This window comes from Lepidochelys kempii, chromosome 15 (genome assembly GCF_965140265.1).
Source record: "Lepidochelys kempii isolate rLepKem1 chromosome 15, rLepKem1.hap2, whole genome shotgun sequence".
Taxonomy (NCBI): domain Eukaryota; kingdom Metazoa; phylum Chordata; order Testudines; family Cheloniidae; genus Lepidochelys; species Lepidochelys kempii.
In genome coordinates, this window is record NC_133270.1 from 30,699,842 (window position 1) to 30,725,309 (window position 25,468).

Sequence of the window (25,468 nt, forward strand, 5' to 3'; positions counted from 1 at the left end):
TTGAATTCAATGGGGCTGTGATGATTTACACCAGCTGGGGATCTAGCCCTGTTAATGTCAGTGGAGTTGTGGCTGATTTGCACCAGCTGGGCATGTCGCCCCTTGGCATCGCATCCCAACAGCATCGTAGAATCATAGAAGTGGAAGGGACTTCTAGAAGTCATCTAGTCCAGTCTCAGGGCAGGACTAAGTATTATCTAGACCATCCCTGACAAGTGTTTGTGTAAGCTGCTCTTAACAATCTCCAATGACCATGATTAACCACCTTGACAGTTAGGAAGTTTTTCCTAATGTCTAACCTAACCTGCCCTTGCTGCAATTTAAGCCCACTGCCTCTTGTCTTAAACTCAGAATTTAAGGCGAACAATTTTTCTCCCCTCTCCTTGTAACAACCTTTTATGTACTTGGTGGATGGGGGGGTGGGAAGCGGTAGACATGGTATACCTTGACTTTAGTAAGGCTTTTGATGCTATCGCACACGACCGTCTCATAAACGCACATGGCCTTCTCAAACTGGGGAAATACATCCTAGATGGAGCTGCTATAAGGTGGGTGCATAAATGGTTGGAAAACAGTAGTTATTAGTGGTTCATAGTCAAGCTGGAAGGGCATATCGAGTGGGGTCCCCCAGGGATTGGTTCTGGATCTGGTTCTATTTAATATCATTCATCAGTGATTTGATGATGGTATAGACAGTACACTTACAAAGTTTGCTGACAATACCAAGCTAGGAGGGGTTGAAAGTGCAAGTGAAATTCAATAAGGACAAATGCAAAGTATTCCACTTAAAAAGGAACAATCAGATGCACACATATAAAATGGGAAATGACTGCGTAGGAAGGAGTACTGCAGAAAGGGGTCTGGGGGTCATAGTGGATCACAAGCTAAATATGAGTCAACAGTGTAACACTTGCAAAAAAACCCCGCAAACATCATTCTGGGGTGTGTTAGCAGGAGTGTTGTAAGCAAGGCACGAGAAGTAATTCTTCCTCTCTACTCTGCCCTGATATGGTGTCAACTGGAGTATTGTGTCCAGTTCTGGACACCACATTTTAGGAAAGATGTGGACAAATTAGAAAAATTTCAGAGAAGAGCAACAAAAATAATGAAAGGTCTAGAGAACGTGACCTGTGGGAGATAATTGAAAAAACTGGGTTTGTTTAGTCTGCAGAAGAGAAGTACAGTAGTCTGCCTGACCTTCCCTAGGTATGGGGAATTAAGGAAAAGTTATGTACACAAAGCAGATGTTTCACTGGGCAGCAGCTTCTCAGAGCTCTCCCTGCTTTTTTGGTTCTCAGTGGGATTCCCATCTCCCACTTGCTGTCTCTGCTTTTAATTAGTCTGCATCTCTTCTAATAGCCTGGTAGCTAGGTGTTTCGTTCCCCAAGCACGTTCTAATTTCCCTTAATTGTTTCCCACATGCACTGATTAGAGTCGAAATGTTAAGCGTGCATGTTCGTGACTAACTCCTGATGTCTCCGGGCTCTTAATAATTATTAAGTCAATACACTGTTGGTGGGGTGAACTTCAGGAACTGCAGGGGGTATAAGGCAGGTGGCTGGGAAGGCTGATGTTTTCACCACTGAACAAAGTGATGCAGCTCTGCGTAGTTACTTCTGATGTAATTATCCACTTCCATTATGGAAACACCAAGTACAGTTTAAAATATCCAATTGCTGCCTACCCCATCCCGGCCAGGATGCCTATGGAATTAAGATGAACTTGGTGTATGCAGAGGCTTCTGAGTATGTGTGACAATGAGAGCAGCGAAACAATTGGCTTTAAGACAGCTGGTCTCATCTGTCAAGAGCCCTGTCTAAGGAACAGACGTTGCCTTTGAACTTGCAGTGCTGCTCCATGAGTTTTCACAGGCGGTTTGAGCAGCGTAGGGTGTTAAATCAGACTTGACTGGTAGATGCTTGAGGTGCACTCTCTATTAATATGTTTCTCTTGGATTTACATCTCAAAATTCCTGCTCTTGTCCCCGGACTGGTCACAGTTTGTCCCATTTTCGTTGTCTTCAAGAGTAACTCACCTCACGCCAGCGGCATGAACTGGCAGGATACTGCTGTGAGACGAGAATCAGAGCCATCCTGATTCCAGGGAAGTGAAGGAAGAAGGTAGTGAGTAACAAGCTTGGCCTTGGGGATGGAACCACTGGGTTTAGGCTTCTCCCAGGAATACATGGAATGACTTCGCTACAGTGCTATAGAAATACCACCCTATCGGTGCTCCAGAAATCTGCCCAGATTAGTGCCATCGTTTTGCTGCTCCACCATGTGCTGTTAATGCCAGAGCTTGTTGCAATAGGGATTTAGCATTAAGGAAAGGTTAAAAGCAATCGAAATCTTATTAGACAATTCCCACTTGCATAAGGAAGAAAAAATAACTCCATGTCTGGTCACCTCTGAATCATCTGGCTTTTCCCCGTAACTTTGCCATATGGTCTTCTAGGTTACCTGGAGACCACTGGGTTATGCTGTTATTACGTGACCAATGACGTGCCAGTCCCATGATTTAATAATAACAACAACAACATTTTCAAACAACAGAAACAAACAAAGCTCACATTCAAAGAATGAGCCAGGGGCCTCAATTTTATACTATGGGAATGGCCTAGGGCCTGTTCTATGGAATATGGTAGAATTTAGCTGATATTTTACCATGTTGGCGTACATGCTGTGTGCGTGCATGCATGTAAACGAGCATCATACTGACAGCATCGCTTCCTATTGCCTCTCTCAAATATGAAACAGGCTGAAATAATTACCTTTTACGTGCTGAAGTTCAGATGTTGTACAACAGGCGGATGACCTACCAAGGTGACTGCACATTGCTGTTTTTATTTATAATTTATGAAAAAGCCTGCTTAGCCCTACACACAGAACAGGCTGAAAATAGAAAAGAAAATTGCTTCAAAAGTCAATAGGCACAACACATGGAAAAAGTACCAAGCAAAGCAGGATTTCTATGAGGATTTTTGCGTGAATGTTAATTTGCTTATTCAGGATATGTCAATCAAGTAAAGTTGATGTGCCATTTAAGGAACATCTTTTAGTGTGAAAAGTAAGAGCAGTATGAAGAGTATCTCAGAACTTATTTACCATTTATTCAGATATGTTCCTAGAACAGCCTCCAGAGAGAGAATCTGAGGCATGAAGTAGAGAGTGGGTGGTGTAGATTAATAAGTTAGTAACATTTCCCTAACCTCAAACAATGTGTACATTATAGAACAACAGCTTTTGTCTCATTTTAATAAGGTTTAGTGTTCTCCCTCTTAGGGTAGCTACAAGATCTTACCAGATGAAGTAGCAGAAAGCAGGCCTAGAAAGAAGTCCAAATACTTCCAAAGTATCTCACGTGAGCTAGCCATCTTGTTATGTCGAGATAAACATTGTACTTATCTGTCCTGGGACCAGCACGGCTACAACAACACTGCATATGGTACATCATTGTGCTTATCTGTCCGTTTCTCCCTTCGTTTCCAGAAGAGGACACTAAGCAGAACTGCACAGAGTTTGCAGGTTTCAGTTTGAAAGAGAGATTTATCTAGTGCTTGGCTTGTGAGGGAATAGGTGTGAACAGCCCCCTCAAGCTTCCTTGGACATTCACGTCTGATTAACTCAGGCATCCTGGGAAGCAAGTCTTGTACATTGCAGTGTTGTTACACAAGGGTGTTTGTGCCAGAAAGGATGTTTGAAAGAGGAATTGACATAGGAGACGAAGGATGCCTTGCGGTTAAGGCCCTGCATGTGGAGTTAGAAGGCCTGGCTTCAATTGAGGAAGTCACGTAGACCTGATAGTTAAAGGTATTTAGATATTGCGCCGTTCAGTATTGCGACTCCTAACTGATGTAGCCTAAGTCTCACTGAAAGTCCTTGTCACAGATCCTAGCGAGTGTCCCTTCCTAGGTCGGCTGTGAAGGGAACCCAGGCCTCTGTGTGCTGGATCCCCTGGGCAGAGTTAAAATTCTACAGCTTGAACAGAGGCCAGCCACTGCCCTCATCGTGGGGTCCCGCAACACACTCAGAGTGCACGCCTTGATGTCTGAAGCTCTTTATCAGAATCAAAAATAAGGGAGAAAGAAATGTGCACAGAGAAGAATGGAGAGATCCTCTTGACTGTGCTTTGCTAATTGTTCACACTGTATCTTGGACCCAGCACTTCTACCTGGTCTGAGTCATCCCTTCACTTCCCTTTTGCATTCACTTTCTGGCCACAGATTATGGAAAAACCTAGTCTAATCTATCCTTTACGGCAACGATAAGTCCCTGTGGGACTTTGTCTGTCTCTTTCCTTTTCTGTTCATTTCAGCGCAGCTTTGCTGTTTTTCTGCCAGCTTGCTGTCACAGACGCATATATTTTCCGTCCGTTATGAAAGGAGGTATTCTGTATTTTGCTTCCTTATTGATTTTAATCATTAAGATGGAATCACTGTTGTTGCATATAAATAATTGTCATTGAAAATATATGTCAGCTTAATTTGCTGTGGGAGACAACAGCACTCTGCCCTCCAGGGCTGTGGGGACTGCAATCATTGTTGAGCTTGAATAAGACAATCCTAAATTTGAAGGGATTGATCGTGAGCTCATCAGCTTCCATAAACACATCTGTTAGCTCAGTCTTCTGAAGCTCTTAAGGTACGCAAGAAAATGCTATTTTAGCCTTTGCCACCAGCAACTATTAGATCGTTACAATCACAATTCAACCCCCCCGTCTTCACTCACTCTGAACTTTTGGAAAATAATTTCCTTTTGGCTTGACATTTTCCTTGCTTCGTCTCTGCCCAAAGGCAGAATCTCTCTGGAAGGTTTGAGCCAACTGCACGCATATTGTTGAGTTGCTGGCTATGTGGTATGCTTAAGCAGGGCGATGGACTAGATGACCCCTTGAGGCTCTTCAGACCCACGTTTCTATGATTCTGTGGTTTTGTTCTATGATTCCTTTAAATCAATGGGACCATTCACAGTGCCAGAAGGACAGGCCCATGTCTTTGCAGGGTTGAGGCTGTAGCGTGCAGCTAGCTGTGCTGAAGGCAAAAGGTGTCTTTGCTAGATTTGAAAAGTTAGTGGTTTTAAATTAATAAAAGTGTCAACCGTCTGAAAAAAACATCAGGAGCATGACCAGCCAGAGAAATCACTTACATCTAGAAGTTGTGTAATTACAATGCACCATTAACTAAGGACCTAATCCTGCAATCCTTACTCAACCCAAACTTCCATTAATGCCAATGGAAATTTTCAAATGATTAAGGAAAAACGCTATACTGTTTTTGTTTATTTATTTATTTATTGTTATCGCTGTCAGAGGTAAAATTAATGGATATAGAGCTCTAAATATAAACAATATTCTGCATATATTCATATTGTAAGCTCTTTGGGGCAGGGACCATCTCTTGATCAAAGAAAGACAAGATGGGCAAACCCAAGACAAGATGCTTGGCAGCTAAATGGAGGTGTGGGATTATTACTGAGAGGGGAGGGGGGTTGCTTGGAGAGGTTGGTTATAAGGAGGACTTTAAGGGCTAACTAACTTCTCGGCTGGCACACAGACCCATTGGCATTACCTGCATTGGGAGTGCAATCCTAGCCCCTAGAGCCACTGTGAACATCTGGGCACTGGAATGAGGATAGAAAGGATTGGCTTTAAATGAATTGCCTAAAGCTGAGGGATACCTCAGTAAAACTGCTAATGTTAGAAATAGAGAACACTTTGGTTGCAGTCTTAATAAATGCACAAGATCTGCAGTAATTGGTGGCTATTAAACTAGCTGTGAACTTTAAAAAGCAAATTCTAGTTTTGATGTAGTTTATATATTTTATTTTATTTTATTTTATTTTTAGCAGTGATGTCCTCCAAGTTCAGCTCCAGATCGGAGGTGACAGGGTTTCGCTCTGTCTTTCCAGTCTGGGCCCAGGACTAGTATTCTAGATCCCTTCCAATGTACCCAGCAGAAAGCTTTCTGGGTGAAATTAGCTCCTGTGCAGAGGGGCCAGCACAAGCTCTGTGTGCCTATTAAGTCCCACTTAAGACCTGAAAATATTGGTGAGCGGGGACAGAAGTAATGCATAGTCCTAGTGCTGGCCCATTCCCGCTGAATGAGGGGATGTCAGGATTCATATGGAATATGCATATGGAATAACTGAAGGCAGTACTGCAAATGACATTCTAGCATCTGCCAGGTCTGAGGTTAACTCACACAGAGCTAGTGTTCGTGGGAAACTCACCATCTCCTGGGCTATTGACATTCAGCAGCACCCAGGCTCACCCGGCAGCTGTGTATTATTTCTGTTTGTGGGCACCTGTGCTCCGCACTTCAAAGATAGTCAAAGGCTGGGTCAGATTTCATATTGTGATGGCTGTGTGCATCTCCAAGACCTGTTCAGAGCGGAGACCTGTATTGCTGAAACATTTTTTTTTAAGGAGGCTGGAGACTGGAAAATGAAATATTAACCTTGACATTAAAAACCATACAAAATAGATGAAAAAGATGCTTAAAATGTCTGACTTGGATTTCTGTCAGTTTTGCTGGTCTCCATCTCACTGGCACAGTTTAAATAGGGGAAGGTCTTCGGTTTCCAGCCAATATCCTACTTTCATTGTTCAGATTTCTCATGAACTATCTGGAAAACAGAATTCAGAACCACACCTACCCCTGTTATTTTTGCAATGACAGTCCTTCTCTCTGTGTGTGTGTGTGTGTGTGTGTGTGTGTGTTTTTAAACCATCCTTGTAATTGGAACTGGCTGGGTTGCAATAGGGAAGGGATTTAAACAGCTTTCATGAAAGATCTGATTTGACAAGAAAGAAAACATCCAGATGTTTTACTAGAACTCTGACTATCATGTAGAATTGCATAGACAAACCCCACTGAGTCAAAGCACCTTTTGCTCAGTTCTCCCAGACCTCCCTGTCAAGGCTGCAATTAGAGCAGGAAACACGTTTTGCTTATTATCAATGCTAAGGGCTCTTCTCCCCATGAAACGTTAGCATTGTGTCATTGGAAGTGATGTGTAGCCTGGGCCCTGTTCAACCGGTCATCTTGGTTTGCCTTCCGAGAGATGCTTGTCACATCCTCAGCGGGACTCTGCTTTCAGTGCCATCCAAGAAGCTGGAACTTGGGTTTTATTTTTTGCAAGATGTGACCATTTTTTTTAACACGTCTCAGTGCTCATTACAATCTTTGAACAAGCTTTAAGTAATTAAAACCATTTAAATGAGCTTGTAATTAATAACCAACATGGGGTCAAAGTCTTCTCCCAGTTAGTTATGCTGGTGTAAATCCAGAGTAACTCTACTGAAATCAGAAAAGGAGTACTTGTGGCACCTTAGAGACTAACCAATTTATTTGAGCATGAGCTTTCGTGAGCTACAGCTCACTTCATCGGATCAGTGGAATGACTTCTGAGTTATACCAGTGCAACCTACCCTGGCAATTCACTGAGCTGCTCACTGGATTTGCTTGAGTCCATGATCCTTGGCAGAGATTGTTTTACTGATGCTATAGAATGGGCCTGGCTGATGGCCACTTTATGCGATGCCAGCCACTACCCTTGCATTGGATCATGATGCCCTGGTAGCTTGGTCCTCTTTGCCTCCCCCATTGGATCCCACTCAATCTTTGCTGAAGAAACTGATCTAATAATTTTTTTTAAAGCCTGGCCCAGTTCCTCCCTGGTATAATTCTATTGGTTTCTCTTTGGACTTTCCCCAGAGAGGAATTTGGCGTCGCATACTGCAGTGTAAGGTAAATGCACAACTGCTGTCTACTGGACAGAGTTGGACTTGCTCAGCTGGGTGTCGTAGATTCTAGACAGCTATTACAAAGGAACTTCTTCAGTAGCTCAAAGGTAACAGGGCTGGAGAAGCGAGGCCTGAGTCTAATCCCAGCTGCCTCTGTGACATTCCAAGCAGCTACGACGTGTGGCATAGTGACCGAAAGCAACCTGGGTTGCCACTGGCTTGCTAAGGTATCCTCTCTAACTGCCTCCAGTGCCACATTCCTCCCTAGTCTCCATGGCAGAGCTTGGTGCTCCCATTTTGTTCCCGGAGCCCAGTCCCTTGCCACTGAGCTGGAAAAGGAACTTGAGTGCTGAGACGTAAATATGAATAACAAGCAGCCTGCTTTTCTTTAGCATTGCTATCTGCTGTGCTGAGCTGAGGAAGGCTCCTGAGAGAGGCTCTGGGACACTTTGCTCCTCTCCAATTCCCTTTCCTCTCCCTCTCCCAAGCCTTTTCACACGCCACATTTGCCCCCAGTGCAGAGAGCTATTTAACCCTTTTAAAACACAAACACATGGTCCGTGATTCTTCCCAGACTGAACGGTGCTGCCCTTTGCAGTTGTCACACATGCCCCTCTGTAAGCCCTGGGGAGCAGGTCGAAGAGTGGTTTATCCGCTAGAGGTGAGGCTGCAGGGGTGCTGCAGCTTGGGGGCGGTGCTTCTTTCCAGCATTTAAAATAGGAGTGGGTTTGCTGCGGCTCCAACTATAAATACAGGTTCTAAAATATAAAGCACTGCGCGGAGGTGAAATTAAACCTAATTATAGCAATCAGTTTTATTCTACTCTGTATTCTTTATGAATGGGTTCCATCATGTTGTAACTAATTAGCTCTGCCATATTACACCTGAGCAGCCATTTATTTTAAAGTACTTTCTATCGAAAAATCATTTCCAGATAACACGACCTTGCATTTGCAGATTTTTCCCAATCTTTGCTTAGTGTGCCAATGTTATAGCCTATGACCATCTGCCCCATTTCTTTTGTTACTTGGTCACCGCTAAAATCTTTACCATTGTAATTTGTGAGTAATTAATATTACCGTGGTATCTATAGTGTTCTCTCCGCCGGGTGCAGGGAATAACAAGATAATGGTAATTAGGGAAAAGGTAAAATTATTAATGGCAACCACTGTTTCAAGGTGAAAACAAGAACATTTATTTATAGCCTTTACCTGAGCATTTGTCACCATAATGTATCTCAGAACATGAATGTGAGGTAGGCAGACTCTCATTCCACGCTCATAAAACATTCAGGTCAGAGGGTCGGGATTTGTTTTGATTTTTTTTTTGACGGTTTCCATCTGGATGAATTCTTTCCAGCACCTTCCCTTAGCATGTGACCGTGTCAATCTCATTCTCAGGTCAGTGAAGGCAGTGTGTGTGTGTGTGCGGGGGGAGGGGGGGTGTTTGAAAGTTGCATGTGAGGAACAATTTATATATGCAGGGAAGGATGAAATCAAACATTTCTTTCCTTGGTGGGGAAAAAGTAAATAGGTCTCACCCAGAGGATGACCCAGGATGTTCTTCCACCCCATTCCACCCTTTCCATGGTAAATGGTAGGTTTGCTTTCTGTATCTATGGTCAGACATGAGTTGGGAATGGAAGGCAGTCAGATACAGCTGTTCGTGATCTTCTGGCTTGTTTTGTGTGATTCCATTTTCTTTTCTCCTCTCTTGTCAGTTGGCAGGAAGCAGTTCATGAAATTTGAGTGGGCTAACAATGCTGCAGATGTACTGGGCTGTGATTCTGAGGAGCTCACAACAGCAGTCTTCAAGCACCATCTGAAACAGATAATAGAACAGGTCACATCTGGAACGAGTCGGCTGAGCAAAGATGAAGAACGAAATGCTGGTATCAGACTTTTCCACCCTTTCCTTTATGTATAAGTGATGTGGAAATACTGCCCTGTGTGTTGTTCTTGACTTTGATCAAGGAATAGAGTATTTGCGGAGCATTCTTGAGAGAGATACTTCAGCCATCTCTCACCAGTGCTGTGATCCTTTAAACATAGTTATATTAAAGAATTTTTTAAAGATAATGAACGTAACTGTCCCCAGTTTATAATACTGATCATACATGTCACTTCTTCGGAGCATTTTAAGATAATTAATCCTGACAATCCCACTGCAAGGAAAGTCAAGTAACATGGTCTAAAAATGAACCTATTTGCAAAGCGAAGACACATTTGTCAGAGAGACCCTGTTCCAATGAGACCCTGCTGGAGCCCAGCTAGCATGGGCACACGCTACTTCTCCTGTAAATTAGGGTGAGCTAGATGATATTTGTTCTGCCATCTGCATTATCGGATGTGTTGAACATCTCCAAAGTCGTTAGAATCTCGTGGACTAGGCTCTGTCCTTGCCATCTGCCTGATTGGCATGTCATTCACACTTTTCTTCGTATGTCACAAGATTGGCATGCCATTCGCGCTTTTCTTCGTATGTCACAAGAAGAAACCTCACGGCCTGAACAGAACAGGCAAACGAGCCCCCAGAAGAGGCAGTGATGCTCCAAAACAGGCTAAAGCCTTTCCCGAGCCCAGCAAGCTGCCACACCTTCGTCATTTCTTTTGCAACTCACAGGGCAATTTGTGTGTTTTTGTAACAATTTTGCATTGTGCTGAGACCAACAGGAGAACTATTGAACGTGCACTTGCCAGTTATTTCCTGCAAGGAGGCTGAAAAGCAGCAGAGGAGGAGGGGAGCATCAGTCCTAACAAACTGTTATTTGAATTTGTAAATGTCAAATATTTTTAAGTAGCAAGTGGAAATCATTTGGCTGAGAAGCCAAGAATGTTTTGCTCCCTGCTGACATCTGGGCACTGAGTGTAATTCACAGCCAGCATCTCTCTGATTTCAATGTGTCTGTTTTATTTTTCTCCCTGCTTTGGTGATATTTTCCTTTTGAAAGTTGTTTTTCCCCTTTGTGTGTTTGCAGCCAGTGTTCACGGTTCTCAGACTCTGACATCTGCCATGGAAAGGACTGTCATATTTGAGAAAGGTGCTAGGAGGCTATTTGTTTCCTAGCAACCAGCTCAGGTTCCAGGGTTAAAGGAAGAATGTAAAATGTTTTAAGAGCTATCAAAAAAAAAAAAAGTCCGTATGCAAAGAGAGCCTCTTTTCATCATGCTGCTGCATGAAACAGCACTGCAGATTTGTTGCAAATGCCTGTGTCTTTCTAGAGAAAATTTGGGTAAATTGTATTTACAGAGCAAGCTCAATGAAGAGCAAGTACAAATATATGGTCTGATAGCATTAATGAACCAGTGCATAATTGGAATGAATAGAAGAATGAATGGAGCTAATTCGGGAAGGCAGATTTAGAGTTTGTGTGTGTGTGTTGCTCTCTGATTTCATGCAGATTAAGAACCAGCCCATACTCATATGAGTAGTCCTTACTGACTGGAGTGTAGTCTGTTGACTCCGGTAGGATGTACTTGTGTGAGTAAGAGTTTGAGAGATCAGTCCCTATATTATAAAGCCTTTATTACAAAATATAAATCAGGTCAGAGACATTGGAGCAGTTCAGGGCAACTCATGCGAATATTTATTCCTCATGTAAATGGATTTATATAGTGCCTTGGACATAGGAATTAGGATTGGTGCAAATTATACTCTACAGGGAGCAGGTGATGTAGTTATTATCAATTCTGCCTATGGAAGATCAAAAAGGATTGAAAATAAATCATTCATTGTCTTTTCTCTTTGTATCCTCTAGGGCCCAAGATGACAGGGGTGGAATGTGTGGAGGGGATGGCTGCAGGTCTCTATGAAGAACTGTTTGCTGCTGTTGTCTCTCTAATCAACAGGTATTGAGTGTTCCGAAGCCAGGCAATTAAAAGAACAAACAAAGAAGTCTCTCATGGGCTAGTAGAGAGTGGAAGGCTGTAAATACATAGAAATGATTATTGTCCATTATGTTTGTCCCTTATGTCCCCCATCCCTGACATCAGTAAAGAGAAATCTTCACTTAATGCACTCTGAAGAGATGTATGTGGCATGTAGCCCCTGGTTGCTGCAGAAAGGTTATCTGAAGAATATCTCTGTAACAGAAGAAAGTTATCAGAAAGTCAAAGAATGAACTTCTTAAAGGATACTGCAGCATGCTCAATGGATGGTTCTGCGCATCACCAGCCCGGATGTGTTTGGCCACCTAGTGAAGAAGCAGGCGGAAAGTCTCCTGGAGCACAATGGAGCAGCTACTTGCTCACGGCCGTTTTTGGTTCCTTTCCATGCAGGATGTTCTGTAGCTAGGGTCGGATTTTCAAAAATAGCCACGCGACTTCATCATTTTCGTATCTATTTGTTTGGATTTAAATGATAAAAGATGGTACCTGAGCATCATGGCACTTAACTAACATTACAACTCCATACCCCAGCCACATTTACAGGACAAACGTTCAGACTGGAATACAGTGCCGCTCAGCCAGCCAGCGATAAATAGCTCCTTTCCACACCCCCATCAGTCCAGGGCCTGACTCTCAACGGTCCTCAGATGGCTGTCAAACAGATGGCTCCTCCGGCATGCTCAGTAGGTCACCAAGGCTCTGGGACAAGGGTGGGACAAATTCCAGCGTCCTGGGGCCCTGACAGAGAAGGTTGTGCTGGCAGCCCTTTGTAGCATGAAGGATTCAGTTGAAGGGCTTGTGCTGACCACCGCTTTGGCCAGGCTCTCCTCCAACAGGAAAGGTGCCAACCTCTGGACCAGATGCCAATGGTAAAGTGTCTGGATTATTGCTGGGATGTGATCATCCAACAGCAGTTGGGCATCTAAAATCACCCCTCAATTGTGAGCTTTGGTAACTAACGGCGGTGCGCTCCCCCATACAAAGGGATCCGCCGTCTCCTCCTAGGAGCATAAGTCCTACTAAAAGTCATTGGAACTCTTTCTCCTCGGTCATGTCAGTACTTTCAAAAATCCCACCCTGAGTCCAGAATTTCCAGAAGGACTCAGCCCCCAGAATTGGAGTCAGATTTTCCCAAGAGCTCAGTGCGCTGGAAAGTCTGGCCATAAGTGTCACGTTGAGAGGTGCCAGGAACCGAGTGCTTTGGCAGATCTGCTCGCAACTGTGGATATGGAGCACCTGAAAATCCGACACAGAGCTTGTGTGGTCCTTAGCAGGTAGGAAGCTGCAGTGCCATGGGCTGACAGTGAGTAGAAGGGATGTTTCGCTAGGTTAGGCAAGTGCCCCAAATGTTCAGAGGTTTCTCTGATTCTTATTTGGACTCTTTGGGTCTTTTGAGTTCTTTCTTCGGCTCCCCGGGCTCCCAGTTGTGCTGATCAGCCTAGCACTCACTGCTTATTACTTGTATTTTGCATTGTGGTAGTTGTTGGGAGCCCCAGTCGCGGACCAGGACCCTGCTTTGTTAGGTGCTGTGTTACTTCTGTGCGACCTCTCTCTTCTCTTCAACTTACTAGTGCTTACTAGTTTCGCAGAGTCAGCCTGAGACGTTTCATGATTTTTCTTGCTTTTCCAAAGCTTTCTTCATAAGCCTAGGTGGAAAGAACTCCCTTTCTCAGTACTACAGGAGACCAGCTTTGACTTCAGGCTCTTGTGTTGCCTTCCGATGCCCCATTAGGAGTCCCACTTTGTAGATCATTTGCCCTTATTCAGCTACATTGTGTCCTTTCTATTTTAAAATATTTCGTTTTATTAAAACTGAAAGGGCAAGTTGTCAAGATCACAAACCACGGCCTACAGAACTGACTATTTTACAAGTGACATGAAATTAAAATTAAGATTTTACCAGTTTACCCATACTCACACCCACCTTTAGTTCAAAGCCTTCCAAACCTTCCTAATCCCGGTGATGTGAAATTGCCTCTTCGATGGTCACGTTTATGTGGATTTTGGTCTCCAGAGGATGGTAATCAGATTTTTTTTTCTATGACAAAAGTACATTCAGTTCTGTTTCTTATCCAGTGTGCATCTTGGAGAATGGAATGACCAATTAGCACATTTTCTGCTGAGGTGAAGTATCCTCTACAGTCAGATGGGCCTGTTCCACTTGCCTTATTTCCCTGTAGATCACACAGTCATTGGAGCACTGCGGTATTGAGAACTGGCTTGTTTACTTGTTAATAATCGCTGTGACTTTGCAGGGTTGAAATCAAGGTTACCAGTATGTATGGAGTAATAAACTGGTTGAGGAATCAAAGACTGAGCCATACAGATTGCTTGGTAGGATTCATTCTCTACTAAAAAGCTTGCCTGCGAGCTAGCTCTCAGGAATGATAGAGTTTGTATCCAAACTCCAAAAGTGGCTGGTGATTACTGGACATTTAATCAGCCTCTTCTCTGGGGCTTCTAACAATTATAATGCTGCCTTCTGGCCTGGAAAACCCAGCTGCACTATCCCAACATCTCCCACTTGCTTAGAATCATAGAATATCAGAGTTGGAAGGGACGTCAGGAGGTCATCTAGTCCAACCCCCTGCTCAAAGCAGGACCAATCCCCAATTTTTTCCCCAGATCCCTAAATGACCCCCTCAAGAATTGAACTCACAACCCTGGGTTTAGCAGGCCAATGCTCAAACCACTGAGCTATCCCTCCCCCCTTATGATGCTGCAGTTGCTATAAAAGAAGGAATCCTGGGAACGGGTTCCTGTCTTTCCTATCCTGGTGTAAATCAAGGCCAACTCTAGTCAAGACAATAGAGAAAAGAATCAGGCCACTGATGTCTCATTGTTTTTCATTCTGATTTACAGCTCAAGTTGTCAAATCCAGAATCTAGATTCAATCGTGTGACTGGAAATACTCCAGATTGTTGCTTCTGATTTATTTCAGCCTGTCCAAAGATGATTCTCTGAGATCTCATGGAAGAGCAAAATGCCACTGGCTGTCTAAAATCCTGAATAATGAAGCATTAGCTCAGAGAATGTGTCTTGTATTCCTCCGTTCCCTTTAACACCAGCTTTGTTTCGCTTGTTTTTGTTTTTCAAACCAGCCCATCAAAGCCTTTTAAGCCATTCCAACAATGATACAGTATGTCACAGTGGAAAACATATGTTTCAATGCAGTCAAGAAAATTTTGCTGACTCTCAGTGAGTTGATGAGGTACCATGAATTTAAATCACTTTCAACTTGTACTACAATTTTGGAATCACAGGACATGTCAGTGGTGCTAGGGGAAGGTGCTGATAGGAAATTCTTTAATTGAATTCTAAAAATACTTCTGTTTCTTCCTGCAAACTTGTATTTTTCAGGGAGACTTCAGGACGCTAATGCCTGGCATTTTTCCTTCCAATTATTTTCAGCCAATTTCTTCAGTTGGCATTTGCCATCTGACAGAAGTACATGCTCTTACATCTCACCCATGTGCAGAACATGCAGCTCCACAAGTCATGTTGTATCATGCCAGGGGAGGAGGAGATGGGAAATGACACAAAACAATGCATCTGAGGAGAGCAGAGTAACTCAACCTTTTCAGAAATAGATATTTGAAAAAAACACAGAGCTTTCTCCAGGTCATGTTCCCACAGTTATTTTTAACTGAAGTATTTGGCATGGATGGAAGCAAAACTTGGAAGAAGTTGTTGGAAAGATGGTTCCTCTCCCAGCGACCTACAGTGTGGCTCTCCCTCAGAACATACTTGCCACGCTCTGCGTTTGCGGTTCTACATTTTCCCAGCATTCTTCCACAGGAGCAATATCACACTCTTTATTTTCCTACAATCAATATTTTGGAACTTAAAACTGTCATTAACATAGTCAGTGTGGATCAATTAACCATCTTTTAGGACCAGCTCTGCCACCCAAAGTTAAGACGACTTAGGTCTGAGGACGCCATATTTCAGGTATGGTGCCTAAGAAGAAGCATCTCATCCCATCATCAGTGAAATGTTTATTAGTCCAGGTCAGGAACAAGCTATGCCAGGTCTTCTGTTCTAGGCTGGAAGCACTCACAGGAATAAATAAAACAAGGAGGACTTGGATAAAGATCAAATTCTACAGGACAGGAAAGTGTCAGTAGCTTTATGTGGTTATTAGCACTCTGTTTGAAAGACACAAACATTTGCCAACCAAATAGGCATTGTTGAGATATTAAATGTGTTGTGGTTATTGCTCAGGGTCATAGGACTGTAATGATTAAAAGTGCCTCCTGGAATGGTAGTTACAGGAGGAAAGGAGGACTTGTGGCACCTTAGAGACTAACCAATTTATTAGAGCATAAGCTTTCGTGAGCTACAGCTCACTTCATCGGATGCGTATCGTGGAAACTGCAGCAGACTTTATATATACACAGAGAATATAAGGTGCCACAAGTCCTCCTTTTCTTTTTGCGAATACAGACTAACACGGCTGCGACTCTGAAACCAGTTACAGGAGGAAAGAATATTTACGTTTGGGGAAGGAAATAATTTCAATAAACCAAATGGGACTCAGATATGTTCTTGTCTAAAGCTTCCATGCTATTTTTACTGTGTTTTCTCAGGTCTTTTTCATCCCGTCACCTCTCCATGGCTTCCATCATGGTGGTGGACACCCCTGGTTTCCACAACCCTCGACACCAGAAGAAGGAGCGAGCAGCTACTTTTGAAGAACTTTGTCACAACTATGTGCACGAGCAGCTGCAGGCTCTGTTCTACAAGAGAACGTTCATGTCCGAGCTGGAGAGGTACAGGGAGGTGAGGACCCTGCTCTGACCCTCACTGGGATCTGAACTACTATTCCACTTGCTGCATATCAGCTAGAGAGTCCACGGCTTTTTAAACACTGGCTTTTAATGAGAGAAGTGCTGCTAAAGCGTCCCCAAGTCTGAACAGAGATCGAAGTCTTAAGCAGTGTCCCCCTCCCACCTTGTTCGTGTGGTACTCCTTCCCCATCAGCTCCTTGTGGTCCCAACAGAAATCCCGTTAGAGTTCATCACTGGCTTGGACTTCCCTTTGAGTCCCTTTGTCACATCGGAGGTGGCTTGAGGAGGCCCTGCTAGTGACATAGCTGAGCACTTCCCTTTGTATCCCTTTGTGCCAGGTAGAGAAAATAAAATAAAATGTTCAATTATCTAGGAAACAAGTTGATGTAAAATCCATAAACAATTGCAGCAAGTCAAAAACGAATCTGCATTTTGATTCTGAAGTTACTTGCCTCGCTCACAGAGTTCAGGCACAATTTGTCTTGATATCAGCCTGCGGTTTTAGTGTCCATTTAAATCTGGGAGCCCACATTGGAACTGGTTCCATCTCGGTGTGTGGATGCAGGTCCCGTATCTGAAATCGCAGTCAGCTGCCTCACTCAGTTCTCATGGAAAGACAATAGACCTGAATTCTGCTGAACACCCCCCGAGTCCTCTGCTGCTGGGGCAAGGAGCCACTTAACTCCCACCTGCCCTGAGCATGAAATGGTTACATTAGCTGCGCAAAGTCAAAGCATGTGTGTAAAATGATGTTTTTCAGAAGTGCTGAAATCCCCGTTGGGGAGCGGCGTAATCCGATGATGTAGCACAAGGAAGACGCTGTCACTAATGAATGGCTGGCCCCTGCCTATGTGGGGCAGTGAGGCCGAGAAAGTCAACAGCCGTAGAAACAGGCACCTGATAACATGGGGTTGTTGGCTTAGAATTCTCAGCTCAAGAGGAAAACTGAATAAAAACAATAAAAAGCCGGCAAGCTGCAAATTAAATAACTGATTGTTTTCAAGATGCCCCCCTTTATTATTACAGCCATTATTTATGCAACTTCTCTGACATTCACCCGAGCCACTGCAGAAGCCTTGTAAGCACCCTCATCAGGACAGCATTACCCAGTCATGTCAGCTGAGGGTTTGACAGTGCAGTCCGTTCAAAGGCTTCTGATACAGGAGCTTTGGTCAGCCAACTTCAGGCTGTCACTCAGCAAAGGTGGAGAAGGAGCAGACACAGTTTTTCTTCTTGCAAGTTTATTTGCTCTTGGATTTCAAATGTCAGTTCCCCAATGAAGCAAAATTCTCACTAATGTTTTCCAGGAAAATGTCAAGGTGCCTTTTGATCTGCCAGAGCTCTCTCCGATGGCCACGGTGTCTGTCGTGGATCAGAACTCCTCGCAGGTAACACGGCCGGGAAGCAGTAGCGACAGCTGATTGCTCTCTGTTCATCTCCATGCTGGCGGGGAAGGGAGTAAGTGCTGGGAATGCTGCTGGTTGTGGATCTTGCATTTCATGAGGATTAGTCTCCCTTTCTCGATGGACAAAGGATTTCCTGAGGCAATGTGCAAACATGAGGTGCGCTGACTTTGGGGCGACCGGAACGGAATGGGGACTCGGGAGGCTGGAGCAAAGGCTGCAGTTCCGTTCTTAACATTTCACGACGTGTTCCCTGGGGCTGCTTTTTTAAGCTATGGGCTAGTGCTAGAGAAGGGCCCAAGTAACAACCAGGTACTTCATTCTGGGTAGCTGTCCCTAAAGCACGTACAGCGTGGGGGGCAGCAATGCCTGCTTCTCCACACACACTACCTGGTCCATACTCCTCAGCCCTCACCTGGATGGACACCGTGACCAAACTTCCCAGGGACCTCAGTCTCAATGGTCCATTCAGTTGGCCTGAGACAGCAAACAGACTGAGCAGCGGGGCTCATTAGTGCCTGCTGAGTTTTTGGGGATATAGATACACAATCCCAATTCACCGAAGAGCCATCACTAGAGGGTAATGTAATGCCTCATTTAACAGGGCCAGCTGAGCTCGCATCTCCGCTTGCCTCCCCTGCTCTCCTCACTCCATGTGGGAGATGATCTGATGGGTTGTATCATTTTACCAGCTGCAGGTGCCGCCTGGGGGCCAGGCGGAAGAGCCCAAGGGCTTGCTCTGGATCCTGGACGAGGAGGTTCTGGTTCCGGGCTCCAGCGACAGCGAGGTGCTCAACCGCCTGTGCTCGTACTTTGCCAAGAAGGGCACGGCGAGTGAGGGTAAGGCACAGGGGGCTCTGCTTGTAGAATCTGCAGAGGTGCTGGGCGCTGCCCCTCCGTTGGCACCTCCCTTGGGCTTGGAAAGGTTCAGAAATCATCTGGCCAATCAGATGCCTCCATGGGCTGCACTCTGCTTGGGGACCGGGGTGATCGTTTCATGGCAGGAAAGGGCCGGGCTCAGCCTGGGTGTGACTCTGTTGGTTACCACGAGCAAATGTGACTCTCGGGATTTTATCTGGGGGGGAACGACCGTTGTTGAGCCGGGGGAGGCACTCTGGTCCAGTGGCCATTACCTGCAGTACACCTAGGTTGACCAGACAGCAAGTGTGAAAAATCGGGACAGCAGGTGGGGGGTAATAGGAGCCTAAGTAAGAAAAAGCCCCAAATATTGGGACTGTCCCTATAAAATTGGGACATCTGGTCACCCTAAGTACACCCTTCCCCTGTCCTCTCAGCTTTCTGCCAGATCCCTGGGTGTTTGGTGTCAGAATGCATCCTCGGAAGTACCCTGAGAAAGGGCACAGGGAGGAGCGGAGGCCTCTGAGTCTCTGACTGTGCATTCATTCTAGCCTTTCTCCAGTTGGTGCTATGACCTCTTCAGGGGCCTCTCGCTGCACTTGATCAAACCTTAGCTATCTGTGGCAGACTAATTTCCAGCTGCCTTTGCATCTCTTGAATACGATTAATAGCAACTGTTAACCAAAGGTCCATATTTACAAAGGAGGGTGTAATGGGGGAGCCACAGAAATGCACATAGACCCACTGGGCTCGCAACACACACATTAGTGAGTAGAAGCCGGCACCTCTTTATGTTTGGGTTGGGTTTTGTGGGTGCACATGCATTTTTGTGGGCTCACCCATCGTATTCTCTGACAAAGTGGCCCTAGAAGCCTGTGAAGCTACTGTGATAGCATTTTGGACTCAACATATAACCTCTTAATATTATACTGCCTGGCCTAACATCTCGCCCATACATGGGAACCAACAATCTCTCCATCCCTGGTGACCAGGCAGCTTGTCAGGCTGCAGTGTCATTCCTGATGCTCTCGAGTGGACATGGGATGGGATGGGATGGGATGGGCTTGACTTTAATGGAAGTTCCAGATTTTGATGCATGAACAGTATTTACCTTTGCATCGTTGAATAAATCCTCAGCAGTGGAACTGGTGATGAAATTTTGTGTGAGTAGATGTACAGTGCCAGCTGAGTGCATTTACTCTAATCAGTGGATGCTTTGCCATTCACTTCCAGGGGAGCTGGAGCAGACTAGAGTCAAATGAAATGATTAAGGTTGGTGTCCGAGTGATGGTGCATCTAAAGAAAAGTCAGTTTCCAGACCCAGTACCCAAATTATTTCTGGGTAGATCAAGTATAGAAAGGATTACCGTGTGTTCAGGACATCTGTAGTCACCCCGTTGATATGACAATCATACAGTGCAGAACAGTCTGGCAGTGCTAAACCAGACAACAAGACTGAAAAATTCCCAACATTCTCATCTTGTGGAACTGCCCAGGTCAATGGTGGTAGAAGAGTTTGTGTCGAATATCAACACCGCTGAGAAAATAGTTTTAGTTCCAGCCCAGCAGCCTGCTGGATTCCTTTGGTTAGCTGCAGCATGCGCCTCTGACAGCGCCTTTGGCGGTGGGAACAAGAAGCTCTTGCTCTCAATAGTGTTTCAGACCCAGCTCCAAAATAACTTAAAATCCAGGCAGCAAACTTAAACATATCGAGCCAGAGCCTCAGCTGGCGTGGGCTGGCGTTGAAGTCAGAGGAGCTGGGCTGATTCACATGAACTGAGGAGCTGGCCCATAAATGCTGTCGTCTCTGCAGTGTGCAGGGCTTAAAGAAACCTTAGTGCTGCTAACCCCAGTGACCCAGAGAAGAGACCTCTTATATTATATGTGCAACTGGCACCATTTATAAATAGACAGGAAGCTGGAGTCTGCCCAGGCAACGAGCATGGGACTGTGAGCATCTCCACCTCCCTGTCTGCTGGCTTGGTCGGGGCCACGTTGTCAGCAGAGGCTATGCCTGGGCATGCTATGCCCTAAGGAAAGGCAGCAGCATGCAGGGATGGAGAATGGCACAGGTGGCTGAGTTTTTCCAGGCTTCACAGCTGCTTAGCAGAATTGCACCATGGGAAAGGCCAGTGTGGTACCTGTCTGAGTATTTTAATTTAATGTGCATCTGTATGACATTGCACTTCACTAATCTGGCTACCTTCTCTGCTGGGACAGGGTTTGGGAGGGGTGCAGGACAAGGTCAGGGATACGGGAACACACAACCTGCAGACAGAGTCTCTGCCCCTGCTTCTCTTGGACAGCTGTAGCTTCCGGCACATAAAGGAGGTGCAATATACGTTAGCTGAAAGGAGCACTGGTATGTCGGTGCCACCCTTCACCAGCCTAACGCTACAGGGTTTCTTCCTACACAGGGCTACCTCAGCTTTGTGCTAGTGGACACAGCCCATAGAGATTCAGATTAGCTGGACAATCGGCCCCTGTGTGTAGCTTTGCTGACTTCACCCCATTGACCTTGAATAACCGCTGCTTGCTGGTGTATTGACGTTCCAGAGGAAGGCTTCCTTCGCAAGTGTGAGCAGATGCTGCAGTTTGAGATCTTCCACCAGCTGGGCAAAGACCCTGTTCGCTACGACCTCACTGGCTGGATGAATAAAGCCAAGCTGAACCTGTCAGCCCAAAACTCCATTGAAGTCCTGCAGCAATCCAAAATGTAAGTATCAGGAGCAGACGCCCTGGGCAGTGTGCAATAGAGAAGCAGATAGCTCAAGCGGGGCATCTTGTGACAAGGTAAATCAGAGCTAGGAAGCAGGGTACATCCGCAGTGCGCTCTCTGTCACTGCAGCAATAACAGTAACAAACTTTGACAATGAAAACTGCTCTGGGGATAACATCCGTCCTTAATGAAACAAAGTGCTTTAACTGGGACTGGAACTTGTAAAACTTTTCCCTGGGGCTAAAGCAAAGTTAGCGGAGGGGAAAGCGATTCCCTTTTGGAGGCAAGAAATTCTGCCTGTGGTTTTTCCTCCCATCTTGTATTAAGCCTAAGAGAAGACGATGAAGCTGAAAACACTTTTATGGGTATTTCTGAACCAACTGGGGATCATAAAGTGGAAATTATACCTTCTGTAGCATTTATAAAGATACTCCAAAGTGGTTGGCAGGTCGTCCTCACTGGCTGTTTGGGTAAGGCTGGAGAAACAGGTGCCAAATTATTTGAGGTTCACTCATTGGTAGTCTGCCATGACATCAAACACCCTAAGATTAATCAGCAGCTGGGTCCATTAATTTGGTTGACATACAATATAGAATGAATAGACGTGTGTAGAGCTGATCGCAAGTTTTCCATCAGAACATGCTGATTCAATGAAATGGGTATGTTTCATGGGAACGTTTCAGTTTCACCTACATTTTCAAAGGGAAGCTATCAAAATGTTTCATTTCATTGAGGTTGAAAAGTTTTGTGTCAATAAGATTGAAATGCTTCATTTAGATGTCATCATTTTGATGATATATGATAAGATCTAGTATTATACATTACATTTCAGATCCTGCAGTCCTGAGGCAAAACACCCATTGGTCTTTGGCCCAAACTGAGTGCCCAGGCCGGGATTTCGGCACCGAATGAAATTCATTGGGTCTTGGGCATCTGACTCTCTTCAGGCCCTTTGAAAGTCCCAGCCTGAGTCCCCACTGTGAGCTGAGGTCGTTAGTGTCTTCAACAGCAGTTTCAAAATGTAAACATCCTTTCCAGGAATGGATCTTTGTCTCCCTGACTGCCCCTGACCAGGGGTGATTGATTCCCGACTAATGTAGAGAATGGATGAGTGTGAACATCTCCAGATTCCTAGGGGCACCGGGAGCAGCTACTACACACAGGGCTGTGTCAGACACCAGGAGTCAGATGACTAGCACCATTCCTTCTGTCTCAAAACCACTGGGATTTGTATTGTTTCCTCTAGCACCCTGGTACACTAAAGTGAAATATAATCAAATAGTTATTCATGTCTTTACATAGGCAGTAACTTTAACCTGCTCTTAAGCCCCCTTCAGCTCATTGTGTTTGGGGTTCATTTCAGTGAGGAGTTAATGGCCATTAGCCATGATGGATAAGACACCGAGATGAATAGAATGTGCTCTGTTCACAGCCAGGTTTGTCTTATGTAGGCCGTGTTCAATGTGAGCCCTGGAACACATTCCCTTACCTGGAGTAGAAAAGATTCAGCTTCTAGAGGAGGGGGAAGTTTGCCGTTGAGATACCCTGTGCCTGCCTCTAGCATATGTGCTGGGATACAATTACTGGTTAAACATCCAGAAGGAAACTCAGGTTCTTGGCACGTCATTCCAGGAAATACTGAATTTCAGAATGGCGCAATGTGGCAGCTTCCCCATGGCTAAGGAAGCTACAGTATTCAAACACTTCCCTTAGCGATGTACTATCCAGAGCACAGTCACGGTTTTTATTCCGTTTTGCAGTAAGTTGAAAGGAAAAGGTTTTCCATTCACCTTTGGGCCATTATGATGGCATCTCTGTGATCTTATCAATCAGCCCATTTGTGACAATAGCTGATTTATTTCACTGTTTCATTTCTGACAGAGATGCTCTGAAGAAGCTGTTTCTGCTTCGGTCCAAAATGCCCCTGATTTGCCGATCAGTGGCAGGTCTGGAGGGAAATTCCCAGCAAGCTTTGCAGCGTACTGGTTGTGTGAGGAAGACCTTCACCAGCAGCTTTGCAGCTGTGAAGAAGAAGTCTGTGTGTGCTCAGATCAAACTTCAGATGGTGAGTAACAGAGCTGTCTTGATACCCTCACGTATCGTAAGGGGTGGGTCAAAGTGCCTTTATAACATAGAGCCCATTGCTCCTTATATCGTGATAGTCTCCTGACGCTCTGGCTGGCTCCTTGTCTCTATTGAACTGGCATTGTACAAACACCATAACTGACAGCTCCTGCCTCATGCAGCTGACAGGTCAGTCAAACAGTGACACTGATTTGCTACTATTTTTCTCCACTGGCTAGTTCAGTTTCTGTTTCCTAGTTATTTGAAGAAACTCCTTGTATGTGGCTGAAAAGCCCATCAAGAGGTGGAAAGGGAATTCCTGTTCTTCTGTTACTTCAATCCCCAACTCAGACGTATCTAATTCATCTTTTATTTATACCGCAGGATGCTCTCACAAATCTGGTAAAACGATCCCAGATACACTTTGTCCATTGTCTTGTTCCAAGAGTGGGAGCAGAAGGGAAGCCCTCCCAGCCCTGCGTCACAGGAGAAGGAGGGCTGACTTTGGACGTACCAACTCTGAGAGTTCAGTTGTCTGGGGCCCAGCTATTAGATGCATTACGCCTGTACAGGATCGGTATGGCAAGCCTCCGCTGTGCGATAGTTTTTAAGCATGTACTCGTCCCACCCTCCCTTAGCCGCTGTCCTCCAAAGCAGTTCAAGTTTGCAGTTACTAATACGTGGAGGGCTGCTAAACTACTAACTTCCTCACTCCTCCTGATTAGCCACTTCTCAGCAGGTCCTGTCTTTGTCGGTCAGAGTGCAGTGATTACCCACTTGTCTTTGCTTTGGCCATGGGAAGGAGGTGGATTTATCCTGGTTTCTAGCTCCTTCACCACAGGCTGAGGTTCTTCAGGACCTCTCCACCCCCTGACAGCAGTGCTGCCTACTCCGGAACGGCAGTCCCCTCTGCCAGTTTACAGTCATGGAGCTGTGCCCGCTGAACTGTCCATAACCTCGTCAGTCCTAATGGCTACTTCTCCCTTATTCCCCCGCTGAGATGGATGAACATGACATGCTCCCAGCTGAGCAATTGGCAACACAGATGTGTCAGAGGGGAAAGTAAATCAGGCCAGGCCCTGCCTGTTCAGATTCTCCTGCTGAGCAGAGCTCTCCTTATTGAACTTTTACTTTAAAAATTGGATATCTCTGACTTGGATCTCCTGTCATTTAAACAGTCAGAACCAAGGCACAAAAACTGTCAATTCCATCCACACGTCAAAACCGGCACTCCCTTGTCTCTGCAGTAATGGAGTGCCCCAGCCAATGCCTGCAAGAACTGCAACCTAGAAGGCTTGCAAACATTTTCCCCCACAACACTAGGCAGTTGTGCCAAGGGGAGCCGCTAAAGAGCTGAGGTCTGTGTAGATTGTCCCAGTTCTGAGGCTGCATAGTGCTGAGACCAACTTCCACTCAGTTCTGGTGACTGTTCTATTTATCTGGATGCATCTTTCGTCTCCCCTAGAATGTGCCTGGACTGGCTTCCAGTGGGGCTGGATTCCAGGGGCAAGTAACTGTTTCTGAGTGAGTTCCCTGCTTCTTGTGACTCATGCTAGAGTTATCCAGCAAGTGTCCCTTCCAAGAGCAGTCGCCATGGTGGAGGCTAAAGGGGCAGGGACAGCGGGGGGCCCAGGCTATTTAGTGCATTGTAGAGTTTCCCCTGGCAATGAAACGGCTTGCAGTGGAGAGTACAGAGCATAGACTGTCTATGTTCTTGGTGCCCTGCTGTGCCCACAAGGTGGGGGGCACGTGCTGCGTTAGATGTAGTTTGTGCATGGCCTTGAGAGCTGGGCACAGGTGGGGAACCTCGCAGTGGTCTAGACTTGAGGTGTCCAGGGATAATCATCCTTATAATCGTCTCTTCCCACGAGCCAGGCAGTGTTATTGACTTCCAAACCACTGCAGTGTCTTTAGCGACAGAGGTGTGGACAGCAGAACGCAGAGACTATTTGAAGGATATTTTTCACTGCTCCGGGTACGTGTTTGTTAGAATTATTGGGCTAG

General features: G+C 45.2%; 1 protein-coding gene across 3 annotated transcripts in view; it reads left to right on the forward strand.

The window, feature by feature from the left end:
- The window catches only part of MYO18B (myosin XVIIIB), a 196,215-nt gene that overhangs the window by 55,222 nt on the left and 115,525 nt on the right, over positions 1–25,468 (forward strand). For all 3 annotated transcript variants that reach the window (XM_073312543.1, XM_073312542.1, XM_073312541.1), the window contains 8 exons: positions 9,464–9,634; positions 11,501–11,591; positions 16,220–16,412; positions 17,728–17,808; positions 18,516–18,663; positions 21,238–21,397; positions 23,282–23,465; positions 23,849–24,041. In XM_073312543.1, the coding sequence (XP_073168644.1) occupies positions 9,464–9,634; positions 11,501–11,591; positions 16,220–16,412; positions 17,728–17,808; positions 18,516–18,663; positions 21,238–21,397; positions 23,282–23,465; positions 23,849–24,041 (1,221 nt within the window). The remainder of the gene's footprint in view (positions 1–9,463; positions 9,635–11,500; positions 11,592–16,219; positions 16,413–17,727; positions 17,809–18,515; positions 18,664–21,237; positions 21,398–23,281; positions 23,466–23,848; positions 24,042–25,468) is intronic.